At 42.3% G+C, this 18,869-nt stretch overlaps 1 protein-coding gene across 1 annotated transcript; it reads left to right on the top strand.

Moving 5' to 3' along the window:
• Positions 1 to 571: 571 nt before the first annotated feature.
• Positions 572 to 12,306, top strand: ccnt1 (cyclin T1). Its single transcript, XM_079580857.1, has 9 exons — positions 572 to 752; positions 1,296 to 1,377; positions 2,120 to 2,248; positions 4,257 to 4,317; positions 4,716 to 4,778; positions 4,856 to 4,901; positions 8,276 to 8,439; positions 8,573 to 8,643; positions 10,891 to 12,306. Exons 1-9 carry the CDS (start codon positions 580 to 582, stop codon positions 12,130 to 12,132), a joined length of 2,031 nt encoding a protein of 676 aa, XP_079436983.1. The 5' UTR covers positions 572 to 579; the 3' UTR covers positions 12,133 to 12,306.
• Positions 12,307 to 18,869: the final 6,563 nt, after the last annotated feature.

The following is an 18,869-nucleotide window of genomic DNA, read 5'->3' as shown; positions in this document are numbered from 1 at the left end:
GCTGTGAGAAAATATCCATATGGGCCCGATTTACACTTGACTTTATTTATATGTGATAAATAAGTTCATATTTCACCAGAAAATGGTTAAAAAGAGTGATAAATTGTGTTTCTCTAAAGATTCTATTTTCCCCCTTGGCGAAGCCACGCCCCCTTCTATGACGAGATGCCGTCTGTATCTCAACTCAAATGTTTATCGCCTCAATGTTATCATCCACAGTAAAAAAAAAAAAAAAAAATCCTGATTTTGCAATAAATCAGGGAGCAACTTGAAAATAAATATCACACATATTTGTTTTGGGAAAAATATATAATCTGAAACCTGAAATAAAAAAAAATTACAACAGCAAAAAAGAGGTATACGTGTGTGTATGTATAGTTTTCTTCCAGAATCTACAAATGTGCTTTTTTTCATTTATCTATAATCCAGATAAATAAAAATGAGTGAGTATGTAAATACTTCTGCATACGTCTTTGCTGCCCCCTAGCGGCGGGGTCGTCTCGCGTTACTTTCGCCGGTGCGTGACGTCAGTTCCGGTGACGCGAGTAAATTTTAAACTCTCGTCCTTCCTTCTCAGTGATGGCGGCTGCGTTTCGCTCTCTCCCGTCAAACAGTAACAACAAATGGTACTTCAGCCGGCCGCAGATCGACAACAGCCCCTCTCGGAGAGCCGGACTGGACCCCGATAAGGAGCTGTCTTACAGGCAACAGGCCGCCAACCTCCTCCAGGACATGGGACAGCGCCTCAATGTGTATCTTTTGTCGTGCGGCGTTGCTAGCATAACCAGGCTGTTAGCATGTGGCTAGCGGCGTGTGGCCTTTAAACAGAGCCGGCTCGCTACGGGACAGGGCAGGATTTTGACGAGGGGCGTAATTTACTGCACTTTTTATCTTTGCTTTATGTCTTTAACACAGTAATACTCTACTTTGTGGTCTATTTATGTGCGGTCGGCGTGTTGTTTCTGGGGCACGAAGCTAACCCAATGCGCGCAAGGCCTCGGCGCTCAGCGGGCCCTGAGGACATTAGCATTAGCATGTGTTTTCCACTAAACACGAGTAAATAATTTGATCAAAGCCGGCCTGAGGTTGTTTCGCTATCGTGCATTGTTTATTGGTGGGTGATATGGGAGTGAGTTAGTTTGCAATGCGACTGATTGTGTGTTTTTTTTTACGTCGTTTAACACCAAGGCTTGGCGTGTTGTTTTGCCAGATAGGTTTTCTGTGTAAACACGTTATGTAGGACACCGTTATTATCGCGTCTGTGTCCGTGTTTTCCCTTAACCATTCATCACCAGGTCCCAGCTCACGATCAACACTGCCATTGTTTATATGCACCGGTTCTACATGGTCCAGTCGTTCACGAGGTTTCACAGAAATGTAAGTGTTTACTCCGGCCAGACTTTGGGCTTAAAGGAACAGGCCGCCGTTTTTACATACTGAGATATGTTCTTACCTGAGCTTTGACGAGTTCTTTAGGACCTGTCTGATCTTCCCCCGTGCCTTCAGTCACGTAAACACAGCGCAGACGGCGTTAGCATTTAGCCTCTCCCTCTCTCCTCTATAGCTCCAAAACAGGTCAAGATAGAAGCTACCAAGCTCTTCCACGTTTTCCCTATTTAAATATGGTTACGTGAAGTGTTCCACTATAAAGTATAATTACACAAAATTAAACAATGTGGATTTTCTAAGCGGATAAAAGGGGGGACTATATTGTAAGGCGTAATAATACCAGGCGTAGTTCGAAATCTGCGCAGTAATCTTCACTTTACTGTGCCGATGCCAAACTACTCCTGGTATTATTACGCCTTACAATATAGTCCCCCCTTTTATCCGCTTAGAAAATCCACATTGTTTAATTTTGTGTAATTATACTTAGAGCTTGGTAGCTTCTATCTTGACCTGTTTTGGAGCTATAGAGGAGAGAGGGAGAGGCTAAATGCTAACGCCGTCTGCGCTGTGTTTACGTGACTGAAGGCACGGATGAAGATCAGACAGGTCCTAAAGAACTCGTCAAAGCTAAGGTAAGAACATATCTCAGTATGTAAAAACGGTGGCCTGTTCCTTTAAGTTTGGCACAGTCCCGCATTGTTACATCTCCTCCTACGTGCCTTTTCGCCAGGTCGTGTCTCCCGCAGCGCTCTTCCTCGCCGCTAAAGTGGAAGAACAGCCCCGAAAGTTGGAGCACGTTATCAAAGTGGCGCACGCCTGCCTCAATCCCCAGGATCCGTCTCCAGACGTGCGCAGCGACGTGAGTGTTTATCTCTCGTTTTTTTTTCTTCCAGATGCACCCGTTACATTTTCTTCAACCCCATGGTCATAGTCGATAGGGGTGTAACGCTATCCAAAAAACAAAATTCACAGCATTTTTTTAAATTTTATTTGGGCTCACAATTATTTTAATACGTTAGCCTGGCCGGTCGACCACTTGTATCTTGTTCAATAGCAGAAACGTCTGGGACTCGGGTCAAAGCAAGTTTGGAATCGACCCAATCTCGTCACTCGAAACCAAAAGATGTATAAACTGATTAGGGATGGGTACCGTTGTTGTTTTTTTCCGATACCAAGTACTTTAACGATACCTGCTTTTCGGTTCCGGTGCCTTAAAGCAGTACTAAGTAACTCTTCCCCCTAAAGGCCATAAGCGCAACTGCAGGTGTAGTAGCAAGTTACTAGTTTTACTTTATTAATTGTCTTGGAGAGTAAATACTACGCTGACAGAAAAGGCGAAGGGACAGAGGGTTACTGTGCATCCAATTATACAATAGAAATATTTTTTTTCACTCAAACTTGTCTGTAAATACTGTTTAAAGTGACGTTAGCCCGCAGTTAGCTTTGCCCGTTAGCATGTTAGCTTCTTCTTCGTGATTACATTAGTGTGTGTTGCTTTCTCCGCGCCGGTGGCAGTCAAGTTGCAAACATGGTTTTCTGGCCAGAGACACCAGGGGGAGATGAAAGACCCTCCAATCATCCCATAAACACTTGTATTACCCCCACAGGGACTACGGAAAGGATTTATTAAGGTAAATAAGTTACTTAGTACTGCTTTAACGGTACTTTTTTCGATACCTATGTTATTTTAATTCAATAAAAATAACGTGTATAAAAAAAAGTATAGTTCAGGAAAAAAAACCTAAAACAGCACAGCAGAAGCTACACAGGAGCAGCAGCGTCGCCTGAGCAGAATTTCCACTTCAGCAGAGATAAAAAAGAAATAAAGGACGTTATTAACTTAAGCTGCAGAGACAGGACAGATCCACATCCACATCAGGCATCAGTTTCTTTCAGCTAAACTTTTCTAAACACACCAGCAACTTCACACTCAAAGATCCTCACATGGTGTGAGCGCTCACTCTGCCACTGACAATTTACCAAAACTGGACCAACAATGTCTAATACAGAGTGAGCGCTCGCTTTCAACAAACCATCTTTGATATTCCTGTCGCTGCAGCTGCTTGTAAAGTTGTAAACAACAGCACGTAAGCGCAGCCTCCGGGTCTGTCGCTAAAGGTAAAGACGTCTTTCTTGTCACTGCTCTCTTTTGCTTTTCAATTTGACTAAAACTAAAGTCTCTTATTCAGTCCTGGTTTATGACTGGTTTAGTTTAGCTCTGGGTTTTACAACCGGTGTAGTATATCTTTGCTTCGCTCCATTTGCACTGAAGCCACTCGCGTTCATGTTGCTTTTTTAAGACTCACTGTGTCAGATATTAACGTATGGAGGGAAAAAGAACCGAAAGTTGGCACCGAAAGAATTAAAATGTTTCGATACCGCCCCCGACCGGAGCTTTTCGGTCGGTTCCAAGTAGGAACTGTTCAACGGTGCCCATCCCTAGCCCTGATAAACCCTGTGTAATGTGTCATTGATTTGGCAGAAGTTCACTGGAGGGTTTCTGCTGTTGGTTGATCCGCCATTCAGAAAAGTGTGCCATTTGGCCGGCCAGGCTAGAACTACAAACATCTTTTATACTTTGATTGTAAATGCCTGTTATGACGTATTATTTTGTTGATATTGTTTCATCCCTGTTAGAAAACCTGTCATACGGAAGCCATGTTGTTTATTGTTGACAAAGTAAAAGAAGGCAAGAGCATATGTATCCTCCATCTCACCACATCAACACTATAAAATGCAATCTGATGTCATATGTGCAGATACTTAACAAAAAAAAACAGTAAAACTAATACAAAAAAGGTGCATTTGCTCTTGTTGATGATGGATAGAGGCGCCCAGTCAGTAATGTGCCTGTCCTCTGACCTCAGGCCTACCTGCAACAAGCCCAAGACCTGGTCATTCTTGAGAGCATTATACTGCAGACCCTGGGTAAGTTGGGGAGACTTACATGGGTTCCCAGTTTCCCCTCAGTAACATGCTGTATGTGTTTTTATCCACAGAAGACTTAGGCGCAATTGAAAGCGTTTCTACAACGATTTACTATTTTGCTTTACAGACTAAATTGAAGCGGTGCGGCGATACATTTCCGATTTTGTATTTTTTTTTTTTTTACATTGACCATGATAATTGTGTTAAGTTTCCAGAAGACGCTAAGCGGTGAAGTTTAAGGCTAAAGATTTAAGTCGGTGATAAAATAACTCGATTAATTTCTGATTTGCAGGACTAGTTAAACATGTTTGGTGGTGACTAAAGGAATTGTCTTGACCAGAAAATCAGTCCATTCATTGTTTCTTATAAAAAATGGTCCTTTCCTTGTTTCTCTCCAGCGTTTGAGATCACTATTGACCACCCGCACACCCATGTCGTGAAGTGCACGCAGCTCGTTAGAGGTAAGTTTAGATTTTTCTACTGAGGTTTCAGTTGTTAGAGTGAAAATATTAATAATGTGTTTTGTTTAATCCTCCAGCGAGCAAAGATCTTGCCCAGACGTCTTATTTCATGGCAACAAACAGGTTTGTTAGCAATTCATGCAAAGTCAAATTCTGCATTACCAGTCCTGTATATCCCTGTGTAAAAAGTCCAGATTGGTTTCATAAACGGAACAAAAATGTACATCTTAGGTCATTTTCACACTGACACTGTTTAGGTCGATCTAATGGGGCTTTTGAGTCCGTGTAAATTCAACCGCAGCACTTTATGCCAAACCTAAAGCGCCGCTCTCAGACCGGCTGGAACGGCTGGTCTCAGAGCGGCGTCTGTCGCACTAAGGAGTGTAAAAGCTGCCGACCTCAGGACGACCTAGTTTCAGTTTCATTCTAGGGCTGCACGATTAACCTTCGCCGCATCGATATTGAGTTTTAAGCCACGGCGGTAACCTGTGTCTTTCCTGCTTTGCGCCTCCGCCGTTCAAGCGACAGACGTGTTCACCAATCAGAAACATCGAGCGTCGCTGCCTTTGGCTTCAGGAGAATCCAGTTTGAATGCTCTGCAGTCGCTATAAACAAACTCCACATGAGTCTCGACTCTCACGCTGTGCAAATAAGAAACTGTCCTCATCGCTAGCAACAAACAAGTGTCTCATGGGTTGGGCTGTTTCTCGAAATTGTAATTTCATTGCGGAGCAGGTGCTCAAAATGAGCTTATTGCCTCCACTCACCGCCGCAGGCATCGTTGTATTCAGCCACTTGTAATTGTATTCTCTTTACAGCAGGTCTTTTCACTTAAATATGAGCAGAATATGCAGCTTGTGATTCAGAAACCGCACTTATGCAGCTTTATTATATCCCATGTCCACAATCTGCCTCCCTGTGCGTGAGTTTGTTTTACTTGACGTTTGCTCCTGGAGAACAGGAGGGAGAGTGAGTGCGAAGAAACAAGATAAAACCTGAAGAAATGCTTTTCTGACGGCTCCTAAAATGCACATTTGCATCTTGTTGCTGAAGCTCAAATGTAAAGAGTAAACTGCGATGTACGTAACTCAATGCTCAATTGCATGAGAATAAAACGTGAAAAGGCTGTATATGAAATTTTTGAACCGCAAATCGAATCGCAATTAGGGTTTTTTGGTCCAAATCGTGCAGCCCTATTTCATTCTTTTTTTTTTGTTGAGCAAAGGACTTGGAGCCATGAGCATGTATTATTTTTAACTAACGCGCACTGCAGGACTGGACGTTTGGAACATTCGTCTGGCGAAGCGAATTGGATCAACTTTCTATTGGCGAGGTACGTCTTCCCTGCCTCTGTCTGTGCAGTAAAGCTTTCGTCTCGGTGTGACGTTTTAAGTGCATTTTTCTGCGGCCATCAGCCTCAGTTATTTAGCTACGAGAAAGAAATGACCCCCGCGTGACGTCAGGGAAGCTTGCGTGTATGTGCGTGTCGGTGCACTGACCCTGATCGATTCATCCTCACGGTCGGACATTCGGCGTTTCTCACGTTGGGTTACAAAGGTGAGGGGCAAACATCAGGCGGCGGCTCATAGGAAAGCACGCTCCACTGCTGTAGACACTGAAATCCTACATATCAGGGATAGTAACCAAACCTCAGTGGAACGTAAAATACAGCACAACCTGGTAAAGCGTACGTTAACGTTGTTGAAAAGTAGTTCCCGCATAATTCTTAACTTTTAAAAAGGCATGTTTGTTGCCCTATTCAATCGGTTTCAGCCTTTAGTAGTTCATGGTAGGTTCTAGGGCTGGGACGATGCAGTTTCGTCACGATACTCAGGGGCCGATCTGATACATTAAGCGATACATTAAGTGGCTCGGGGAGAGCGTAGATTTGTTGCTATGAATTTGTCATGAATCTGCAGCAGCTCGGAGTTGCAGGGGGAGCGGAAATCGGTGAGCTGGAGCCGCAGATTCAATGCAGTTTGAGCTTAGAATTATAGGCCCTAATTATCGTCCGGAAAAGTGTTTATCGGTTTATTGGGGATGTCGTCAAAAAGGCCAATAATTGCAGATAATCATCAGCGGCTGATATTGTCCTGCATCCTGAGCAATAGGAAAATGGTCATGTTTATAAACCAGATGCCATTTGACATTAATTGAAGTGTTAGGTGGGGCTGAAAAGTATATCGTTATCGTAACGATGTCGAGACATGAACATTCAAAATATTAAAATCGAAAAAGCAAGATATAAACAATATACATTTTCATCAATAAAGCTGCACTCTTCTGCATTATGATTGTATTTTTCTGAAAAATGCTTAATTTTTACCCAACTCATAGTTATATCATATATGAATATCGAGACATGAAATTTTGTCCATAGTGTTAGGATTGAAAAGTGCTGTTACTGGAAAACTAAGGGGTGTAGGATAAAAATTCCTCCACAGCATAGCAATACATGATAAAGTATTGGTACTTGGTATTGCTATACCATATTTTTCCCCAGCCCTCGTAGTTTGGTATCGGTTTGCAACTTTTCATGCAGTTTGAGGACATTTGCACCGATCATTTCAGAGAAAAACTTTAGAGTGAAGTCGATGTTACTCGCTCATTAGTTTGCGTTCGGGCTGAACAATATGGAAATTACTGAACAAGTGATACGGCGGTGCAATAGTGCAATAACAATATTGCAATTCTAAAACCATTTCAACACGATACATTCCATTGTAATTAAACACATGTTTTTTAGCAAATTGTATCAAAATGTGACTTAAAAAATAGCACAAAAACCAGGGTGAAATTTAAGTAAACTAGGAAATGTTGAACTAAAACTACACTTTTGCTCATTGGCCGAGTTTTCAAAGAAATGCGTCGATCTCAGCCTGGTGACTTTAGCGATGTTGCGATATATTGTGGCTTCTTGTCATACGGACATTGCGTAATATCGCGATACAGTCAGCTTTGCGATATATTGTGCAGCCCGAGTTTGCGATGTTGCCCCTTCCCGTGACGTGGCGGCCGGTGTCGATGAGAAAACGGCCTCGTTTCGACCGTGAGGATGTCTGTTGTCGTGGGAGTACGTTTGGCAAACAGCTGATTGTTGTGGCTGATGGCGAGTTTATGCAGTGCATGTGAATGCAGACTGAACTAACTTCTGTAAAGGCTTAAATGCAGCTAAAACTAAAAAAAAAATACAGCTGAAACTAGAGCGTTCTCAGGTCGGTTTACAAAGTGCTCCTTCATGTGTGAAAATGCCCTTAAAACACTGTAGGCAAACCAGGGCCACGTTGGCTTTTTAAACTTGCCAAAGGAGCCGGATCAGTAGCATTTTTAACAAATACACTGTAATAATAGGCTACATGAAAGTGCATACAATCATGTAGGACAACGAACCCAATGAGACTTCTATTGATGAAATTTAACTTTAAAATACTTGTCCCATGGTTGATCTTCAGACAATGGCGTGTAACAAACCCTCCTCTCCTGTTGTCGCCCCCCAGTCTCCACCTGACGACGTTCTGCCTGCAGTACAGCCCCCCGGTGGTGGCCTGCGTCTGCATCCACCTGGCCTGTAAATGGTCCAACTGGGAGATCCCCGTGTCCACAGACGGGAAGCACTGGTGGGAGTACGTCGACCCCACAGTCACCCTCGAACTACTGGACGGTACGTTATTATCTATTTACATTTGTATGTGTACTGCAGTATGTCATTCTAGAAGCTGTATTACGAAGTTTGTATTTCGTGCCACATCCAACCAAAATCAAGCGCCATATTCTGTTATTGTTCCACGGTGCAGAACTAACCCATGAGTTCCTGCAAATCCTGGAAAAGACCCCGAGTCGACTGAAGCGCATTCGCAACTGGAAGGTACGCATATCTTAATATTCGCTGTTCAGTTGTCGTAGCTAACATTAAAATAATCCAGAGGAAAGTTCACATGTGAAACTGCTCAGGCGGTTTTGGCTTCCTGGAATTGTTCTACCCAGATTCCCTCCACCTACGTATAATCATAAGTTTCTTAAAGCGCTACACCTGTGGTCCCCAACCACCGGGGGCAGAGATCTATATATAAAGTTGAAAGTTGCCATAGAAACATTTGGAGCAGGGTGGGTGGGGTTTGGGGAGATCACTTGTAAATCAGGAGGTTTAAGCTACTGGATGTTTTGTTTCAGCTGTTTGATCAATATTGCATTTTCCAACCACAGACTTGTATTTATAGGCTGTCATTGCTAACTCCTCCCATTTACATTAATTACTCCAGTCGAGAGTACACAGCGTGTTCTTACAAAGGACAAAATGGCGGGAAACTCAGCTGAGCAGCAACAGTGCTCCAGGGCCCGTCAAACAAAGCCCACAGCTTATTTGTAGAGCACAATTTTAGAGCACAAGGTTATTCAAAGTGCTTCACGTACATAAAATTACACATATTTAAAAAGGCATGCCAGAAAGAAACGGCGTGGTAAAAAAATATGTCGCTCTTTGTCATGGGAATAAACTATAAACTGTATTTTTTAGAAACCATGAAAGTCTTTAGAGCCAGACATTTAAGGTGTTTTTGACACGAGTTATGGTCAACCTTTTGGAGTCGCCCCAGCCACTAGGGGGTGGTATCGCCGCAATATCAGCCCCATGAGAAACTAAAGCCGTCGTTGCACATAGCGTGACCTGACTGCGCACATATCGACTCACACACTGTTTCCACCACACATGCTTTTGTTGTGGGCGGCGCCCTCACAGAGGAGCTGTACACATCGTCATTAAAAGTTTTTAGAGCCGCGATGAGAACAAATGTGGACAAATGCTGCCTTCTGGTGGGAGTTATGGAATCGTTCAGAGGTGCCAAGCTGTAAAATAGAATAAAAACTACGACTTGTAAGCTACACGCAAATGTTATGCTAGCACCAGCTGCGCTAACAGCGACTAAATGCTAACATCGGCAAAATCCCCTTTTAGAACAGCCGTATGTAATGTGAAATACTAAATCCGTATGACCTGCGTGTTAGTGACGGCTGTCCACTCTCTCGTTGCCAATCAGAGCTCAGAGTCAGTTCACATCACATCATACAAGGGTTTGCACAGCCACAGCCAGAGGTCCGTCCCAAAACCTATACCTGGTCAGACCGGTTTGGCCCTGGCCTTTGTTATGGATAAAAGCTCGGCAAAGTGGGTGAAAAGGCCATTTGCTGACAAGCGCCTGCATGTGGAAAGACACCTTAAGAGTCTTAGTTTTTTTCACTAAAATGTAATGTAATTTTAGTCGAGATTTAGTCAAAAAAATCTTTTCAATTTTGGTCTAGTTTTAGAAGAAGTCTAATCTAGTTAATCTTGTTCCTCTGCTTCATGGAGCTGCTCCACATGAACAAAGCTCAGAGCTGATCCTTTGGCTGAGAATTTAAATGATATGAGGCTCTTTCAGACGCTCAATAGAAGTTTGGCTGATTTTAGTCTCTCCTTTTCATTTTTATTTAGTCTTATTTTAGTCGACTAAAATATCTGGACATTTTACTCATAGTTTTAGTCTCATGAAAAACTTTTAATTTAGTTTTAGTCCAATTTTAGTCGTCAAAAATATCTGACTAAAATTAAGACTAAATATTTTAGTCGACTAAATTAACACAGCCTACAAAGTGCAAGATGGTGGTAAAGATGTATTTGAGATTATCATGAAATACCTGCAACAAGCACATTGACCCCTCTTATCTAATCTTACGTGGTTTAGTGTCCACTCGATGCGCCATTCGACCAGAAAATCTCACCATAACCGTAACATATTTTCTCAAATTTTACCGACATCAAGTTTTGCATTTTCAAAAAGCAACGAAAACAAAAATGTGGCAAAAACCCTATAAAAGGAAGTTAAAAATTTAAAAATGAAGCAAAAAAAGACTAAAACTTGACAACAAGCACCATGAAGAGGCATAGGTGAGTTTTGTAGGTCATTGCTTTCAAATGCGGCGTTACATTGGCCTACAGGCTGTGAACTCCAGTCAAGAAGCCTTTAGATTTGGGTGAAGCCGAACTGGACAGTGGGGGTTCAGGGGTTAAATGATTCGCCGTCTGATCAGTAAATGGCAAACCTTTCTTTTTTGTAACAAGGCTTGTTTTCTGTCCTAGGCCGGGGGACAGGCGCCCAAAGTCAAGCCCAAGGTCCAGGAGGAAGGCGACCAAAGGGACACCATGATGAGTATGATCTCCATGGCGTCTTCTGAAAGCACCGTGGCGGGCCTCATGAGTCTCTCCGCGCCTCCCTCCTCCTCTATGGGCGAGAAGGGGGAGAGGACCACGCCGGGAAGCGCTCAGACCTGGAGCGGGAAAGCCCAGGACCAGCAGACGCCGACGAACAACGAGATCCACACTCCGGCCAAAGTCTCCCTGAGCGAGTACCGCGCCAAGAACGCCGACGTGCTGGCCGCCCAGAAGCGGAAACTGGAAAACATGGAGGCGAGCGTGAAACGGGAGTACGCCAACGCGGCCCAGGCGCTGATCGGACAGCAGCAGAAGAAGGAGAAGCACCACCACCACCAGCAGCAGCAGCAAGCGGCCGCCTCCGCCTCCGACAACCAATCGCCCATAATCCTCAAAATCCCGCTGGAAAAGGAAAGGCACGACCGCAGCTCTCTGAAAATGCGGTTCCCCGTCCCGTCCGGCGGGAGCGGGAGCAGCAGCCACAGCTCGAACAGTCGCAGCGGGCAGGACCAGGACATAAAAGTGAAAATCCGCGTGCCTGAGAAGCAGCGGGGCAGCTCGGGAGAGGAGGGCAAAAGCAGAGACAAGCATCGAGAGCGATCCAACCACCACCACTCCCATCACCACCACTCGCATCACCATTCTAGCAGTGCCTCTCTGTCCTCCTCGTCGCATAAACATTCGTCCGGTAGCGCGTTGACGGGCAAAAAGTCCGCCAACGACTCCTCCAGAACGAGCTCGTCTTCTGGGTCGCGGAAAAGACCCCAAGACCCGTCGTCGGCGGGGTCCCACGCCAAGCTGAGCAAGTCGTCCAGTAACCCGTACAAACTAGCCGCCATGTCTTCCTCGTCGGGCCAGGGCGCCGACGCGCTCCCCGCCGTCGGACTGCCGCACCAGCCGGGGAGCTACGGCCACGGCAAGGGCGACAAGTCGGACACGAACGGGCACGGCGCGGCGGCGGGGGGCCAGTCGAACGAATTTCAGGACACGTTCGACATGCTGAACTCCCTGCTGAGCGCGCAGGGGGTGCAGCCGTCGCAGCCCGCCATGTTCGATTACAGGCAGCAGTACGGGGAGTATAGGTTCAGCGGCGGGACGAGAGGGGGCAACTCGAGACCGCCCCCGCTGCCGTCAGAACCCCCTCCGCCCCTCCCGCCGCTGCCTAAATGAGTTTTTTTTTGTAAGTTCTCCGAATCGGGCTGGGTGCTGCTCAACAACGCCTTTTTTATCTCGAGGTTTGTGTGTTAAATATGCAAAACCGACTTTTTAGAGCTTTTTTACCACGTGACAATGTTCTCTCATCGTCCCGTTTTCGCACCTTTTGAGTGATTTTTGAGTCTTCACCAGTGGGTTTCCTTAAGAGCTCTGAAAAATCTCCCCCTAAAGTCTTTTTCTTCGCTTAATCCTTTCACCGTGAAGTAAAATCACCAGTACAGCCACACGAGCCGCACAGGGAGTAGGGCTGGGTAGGGGGTACCACAACAGTTTTTCCTGTACCGGTACTTTAACAATGCTTTATGACCGATATCTTTATCTAGAACCAGAGAACAATCATGTGTTGGAAGATCTGCAAATTTACAATATCGGGTTCATCTCCAATGCCAAGCGAAGTGTGAATATGGGGAATAATTTGGGGAGGAAATTGGGGGAAAAAAGTGCAAAAATATGGGCGGGAAATGGGGCAAAAAATGTGGGAAAATTTGGAAAATATTAGTAGAAATAATGAGGGAAGAACATCGGGGAAATGAATAAGAAAACTGTGTAGAACATTGGGGGAAATTTGAAGAAAAAAAAATGTCTTTAAGCTGAAACAACCAAGTAAATTCCTTTTTAATGCTGTAACTGGACCAACAGCATCAGATTTGCTTTCAATGCTTTAGTAGTACTGGTGTCATTAAATGGTACCCAGCCCTACCCTCGAGTAAGGATCTCCAACTAGCAGCTCACCAAAAGCTTTCTACATTTCCTCACCTTCTTAATGAGTCACATTTTACACTAGTGACGACGCTTCAAGCCATTTTCTTAAGGCTCATTCATGCTTCACGAGACGCAAGAACTTCTCGTTCTTTGCCTTGTCGCCATGGAGCTGCAACAAAACATTTCCAAGCATGAATGAGCCTTTTAATTTCTTCATTATCCTGGCTACTAACTCTCCAGGGGGAACTCCTCCCAAGTTGCTGCTAAGGGTCTTTCAAAGCATAAGTAGCTCTCTCGTGGTTTTGTTCTTTATCATTCTTTTTAACCCACAATTCAGCCACTCTCACTGCTCAGTTTCGGGCCATTTCTCGCTCAGTTGCGGCTTTTCCGGCGTGAAACCTCTCACTTCTACTTTCCCCCGCCCACTCCTGCTCGAGTGACAGGCGGGGTTGCCCAATCACAGCGAAGTGTGAGCTAATGTTCAAACCTAAATTGTTACGGGGCATTAAAAGTCCCAAAATGAAGGCCACAAATGTCATTAACTCAACTATTATTATTGCACAAGTTCATTGAAAGTCCTAAAGTTATGGTCGGACACATTCAGCTACAGTTTTGGCGGAAATTGTCCAGTTTTGTGCTAAAAAGTAGTAGCTTTTTGTGTCTAATCTGCTTTCGAATATCAGAATGTCCCCTCCCCATATTCACAGATTTGTTGTAGTATATCGGCTTTAAATTATGACTCGCTGCTCTGTTATGGGAAGAAGTTACAATACTTTCAATATGAAGATTAATAGTATGCGTAATTGTAGCCTGCAACCAATTTAAACACGGCGTTTTTTATTCAGTTTTATGGATCCAGAAGGTGTTTCGGTGAAAACGAGCAGCACCCAGCCCTTTTCTTTACATCACTGTCCTGTAAACATCATTATCATGTTACAGTATTGTTGTACATTTCTGTTTTTTTGATTTGACATCGTGTGGTCTTCAGTGTGACAGCGAAGAATTGTACAGGGGACTATCTTAGTTTTTTTTTTTTTAGTTCGTACACAGTGATTATTACTGTTATCTGAACGGGGCGACGCGAGCCTCGAAATGTGAGAAAAACAGCAAAATTGTACATAATATTTTTATTCGATCGGAGCGGAATGAAATGAGTTCTTTTTTTCAGTTTGAGGAGAGTTGTCCAAAAAGAGAAATGGGTTTACAGTCTGTCAGATATTCTTACGATTGTCTTTTTATAATGTTTTTTATAGTATATTATTTATTTGAATGTTTTTAAGAGAAACTTCCCCCCCCTCATCCCCACGAGAGCTGTGAGCGGGTCCTTGTCATTCCAGAAGTCACTTTACAATTCAGTTTTCCCATAGACTTATTTTATGGACGGTTCAACTTGAGACAAAGTGCTCGGCATATGTGCAGCCTTAACCACTAAGTTACCAGATACATTTCACATATAAACTTAAACTTATCGTTATTAAATCTGAAACGTCGTAAACTGAAAGACGGTCAAAACCAGTTTGCAGTGTTTTAAACGTTTTCACCATAGTATCGCCCATATATGGTCATGTTTGGAAACGGTTAAGGGGGAAAACAATCTTGAGAAAAATGTAAACTTTCTCTAATTATTCAAAGACTACTTTAACTGAATTATGAATGTAGTTTTCTACTAAATAAATATAAAAAGGCATGAAGAGAAGCAAAGTGGTTCAACAGCCCATAAATACATTAAAGAAACGGAGAATGCTAACATGATGCTACATGTTAGCGTTGTGCTAATGCTAACGCTAGCTCGCACTTGCTACGACTGACGTTTTTTTAGCTTCTACTGAACAATCTGCGGTCTGTCATGCACATGGACCCGATTTAGACTTGACTTTATTTGTATGTGATATATAAGTTATAGATAGAAGGGGGCGTGGCCTCGACAAGGGGAAAACAATCTTTTGGGAAACACCATTTTTCACTCTTTATAGCCATTTTCTGGTGAAATATAACCTTATTTATCAGATACAAATAGAGTCATGTCTAAATTGGGTCCATATGGATGTTTGACAGCAGATTGTTCAGTTGTAGCTTGTGCTAGTTAGCGTTAGCATTAGCACGATGCATTCTGTTTATGTATTTATGGCCTGTTGAACCACTTTGCTCCTCCCCATGTCTTTGTATCTTTATTTAGTAGAAAACTATCTTCATAATTCAGCGTTTGTTAAAGTAGTTTTTGAATAATTAGAGAAAGTTGAAATTTTTCTCATTGTTTTCCCCCTAACTGTTTTCAAACATGACCATATATGGGCGATTACAGAGATCACATTTCATCAATCACCACATTCTGTAGCCGATTAGCTGCGTTTTTACCTTTGTTAATGTTTGTAAGTCTATGATACGGGCTGCACAATGGCATTCGAGAACTGTCTTGAATATTTTAACACCATTGCGATGTTTTTAGCACAGTACGTTTTTAAAAAGTACAAAATGAGAATCCAGACAAACATCAAATTATCCCACATTTTTAAGGCAAAATCTCAACCTTCTTTTGGCTGAATGTGGCTCCTCCTGATATGGATCTGAATCATCAATACTGAAATAACTACAGTTTCCATCATATATTGTGGGACCTGAGTCTGTGGTAGAAATGAGTCGTATATTTTCTCCTGGGACCGGAAGTCCTCGCTCACAGTTGTGCTCCTTGGCTCTGTCCTCGTGTGAAAGGAGGACATTAAAATTGAATCTGTACAGGCCCATTTCAAGTGCATGCTTCATAGCCATCGTTTATATTTTTTCTCCAGATGCTTAAACCATGATTTCGTTTTTTGGAGGAAAAACTACGGTTTCGGTTTTTATTTCTTGAGACGTTTGGATGATGTGTATAAATATTTTAAAGCGCAAAACGTTTTTGTTAAAAACTTGCAACAAAAAAAAAGATGTAAATTCCTAAAGTTTGTACTTTTTCATTTTTAGTTTTGATGTTGCAGTCATTGTTTTAAATGGTTGTAAGATAGTAATTTCTCTAATGTACTATTCACACTAATGGAAAAAAAAGGTGATTTATACATATCTACAGGTTTGGTCAAATAATAGGATTTTATAAAACCACAAAGTTATAAAAAGAACCTTTTTGTTGAAACTGTAGCAAGGTCCAAGCAATGGAAGTAACTTTTATTAAAGTGGACATATCATGCATGCTTTTGGGCTCCTCCGTGTTGATTTAGTGTAAAATACACTATTGTTTAAAAGTTTGGGGTCACTCGGACAGTTTTGTGTTTTCCATGAAATCTCGAATGGAATAGCCTTAATTTCTTAGTGGAGAATCAGAAGAAAGTTCCCCTTTTTCGAGAGTGTAATCGTACTCACAAATGCTGATGCTCCAGATACTCAAATAGCTTAAAGGACTGTTTTAGCTTCTCTAAACAGAACAACCGTTTTCAGTTGTATAATATTACCTTTAAAGGAACAGGCCCCCGTTTTTACATACTGAGATATGTTCTTACCTGAGCTTAGACGAGTTCATTTTTACCTGTCTGGTCTTCACACGTGTCCTCAGTCACGTAAACACAGCACAGACGGCGTTAGCATTTAGCCTCTCCTCTCCTCTATGGCTCCAATCAAGGTCAAGATAGAAGCTACCAAGCTCTTCCACGTTTCTCCTATTTAAATATGGTTACATGAAGTGTTACACTACAAAGTATAATTACACAAAATTAAACAATGTGGATTTTCTAAACTGATAAAAGGGGGGACTATATTGTAAGGCGTAATAATATCAAGAGTTCATTGGCGTGTCGAGCTGCTCCTGGTATTATTACACCTTACAATATAGTTCCCCCTTTTATCTGCTTAGGAAATTGGCATTGTTTAATTTTGTGTATTATACTTTATAGTGTAACACTTCATGTAGCCATATTTAAATAGGAGAAACGTGGAAGAGCTTGGTAGCTTCTATCTTCACCTCGTTTGGAGCTATAGAGGAGAGGCTAAAGAAGAGGCAAAATGCTAACAATGTTTACGTGACTGAGGACACGCGTGAAGACCAGACAGGAACAAATGAACTCGTCTAAGCTCAGGTAAGAACATATCTCAGTATGGAAAAACGGTGGGCTATTCCTTTAGCACGATATGCTAACACAATGTACCATTACAACGCTGGAGTAACGGCCTCCATCACCTATGTAGGGATTCCTTTAAAAATATAATATACCACGTTACAAACCAGACATTGACTAAAATAAGACGTTTTAGTGACCCTGACCTTTTGAACAGCAGTGTAAATGAAGATTAACCGACGAGGAGCAGTGCGTTACACAGTTTTAACGCATAACATGGAGCGGAGTGGTGTTACTCTAACGTGTGTGCAGTTAAAACACCATGATTCATTGTCCCACAAACGGTTTATTCTTTTAGGCAACATTTAAGTTAAGGGCACTCGGCTTAAAATCGTGTTTTCAGCTGTTCTATCTGAAACCAGTGATTTTTAGCTGTGGTTATACAAAAAAAATAACTTGGGCTGAACAATACCGTAGTAACTTGCGATGTGCTGTGCAATATCGCGATAACGATATTGCGATATTTCACTAAACCATTTCAACGATATGTCTCATAATTAAACACAAATTGTAAGTAACTTGTTTTTCAGCAAATTGTGTCAATTACGACTTAAAAAAAACACATCAGCTCCAAAACTTAACAAAATTAGGAAAAATGTGTGTCTCAGTCGGGTGAAAGCTTCAGTGATGTTGTGATATATTGGGACTTCTTGCGATACAATTATTGCATCAACCAATATCGCGATACGATATTTTTTGCGATATATCACGCAGCCCTTAAAAGCAAAATTTCTCTGTATGGCTTCTTTGGTTTGTCTAAAAGCTTGCTTGGAGCGCCCTCTCTTGGTGACAGGTGAAATTAAGCCTGATTAAAACATCATACAAGCCTGCGTTTTTACTCAACGGCGTGCTAATCAATCCACGGGACAAATTTTAGAGGACGTAATCCAGAAAATGCAGATAGCAGCGCTCCAGCAGTCGAGGAAACATTGCTTAAAACTCAATTTTGCTTGATATGTCCTCTTTTTTTGTCGTCGAGCTGTCTCTTAACACAACTCCGGGTCATTGCAGCATTGAAATCCGAATGTCCGAATTCCTTTTTTGTAAAACATTTGTCAAAGCCGGTGTGAAATAGATATTATCAGTTACATTTCCGAATGCATTATACAAAGCTATGACACGTGTAGAGTTTGAGGTGGTTCAAATGTTTATCATCTGTGTCCAATCTGAAGAATACATTTGTTTTTTTAGATTTATAAGCTAAATCATTGTTGGCTTTGAATGCCCCATTGAGTATAAGTCTATAAATATATCAACACGCTCTTGGCAATACATTTTTACCAGGTTTAGTTCGGGCTATTCGTGGTTAATGCAACTCTTTTGTTAGTTTCGAGCTTGTTTTTTCTTTTTTTTCTCCAGTAAAAACTATATGCTAATAACACAACTCAGGCAGTGGCTCTGAAATATTATTCTAATATATGGGTTGGAACTTTGGAGTGAGTGTGTGCACTATTTTGTCTGTATAGTATTACGGAACAAGTTCTGGTGTAACTATGTCATTTACTTCAAACCCGAACCTTCCAAATTATGTCCGTCTCGTCGAGAAAACATTAGCATTTCAAACTAAATGTGAGAAAATGACACTCGTGCAACAGAACAATGCAAACAGCCATAGCTCCATTTTTACTTCTGTCAAAGTAACGTCTTTCATGTCTTGTTCAAAAGTCGTTGACACTCAGGTCCTGACATAACGTGTTTATTTTCCCTCAGTCGAAAAGATTATATGTGAATACGGTTCTTTTTGATATAACGTGGTTGCTTTATTCCCAATCAAAGTCAATAAATATTTTATGGAACACCGACTGGTAATTGTTTCGGTTTATTATTCGTTGGGTATTACGTGTGTGTACTTTTTCCACAGGATTTGGCCCAAAGAAAAACACTGAATCG

This window comes from Gobius niger, assembly GCF_951799975.1.
Source record: "Gobius niger genome assembly, chromosome: 22".
In the NCBI taxonomy this organism is placed as follows: Eukaryota; Metazoa; Chordata; class Actinopteri; order Gobiiformes; family Gobiidae; genus Gobius; species Gobius niger.
The sequence above is the reverse complement of the archived record's forward strand: the minus strand, read 5'-3'. Positions and strand labels throughout refer to the sequence as shown.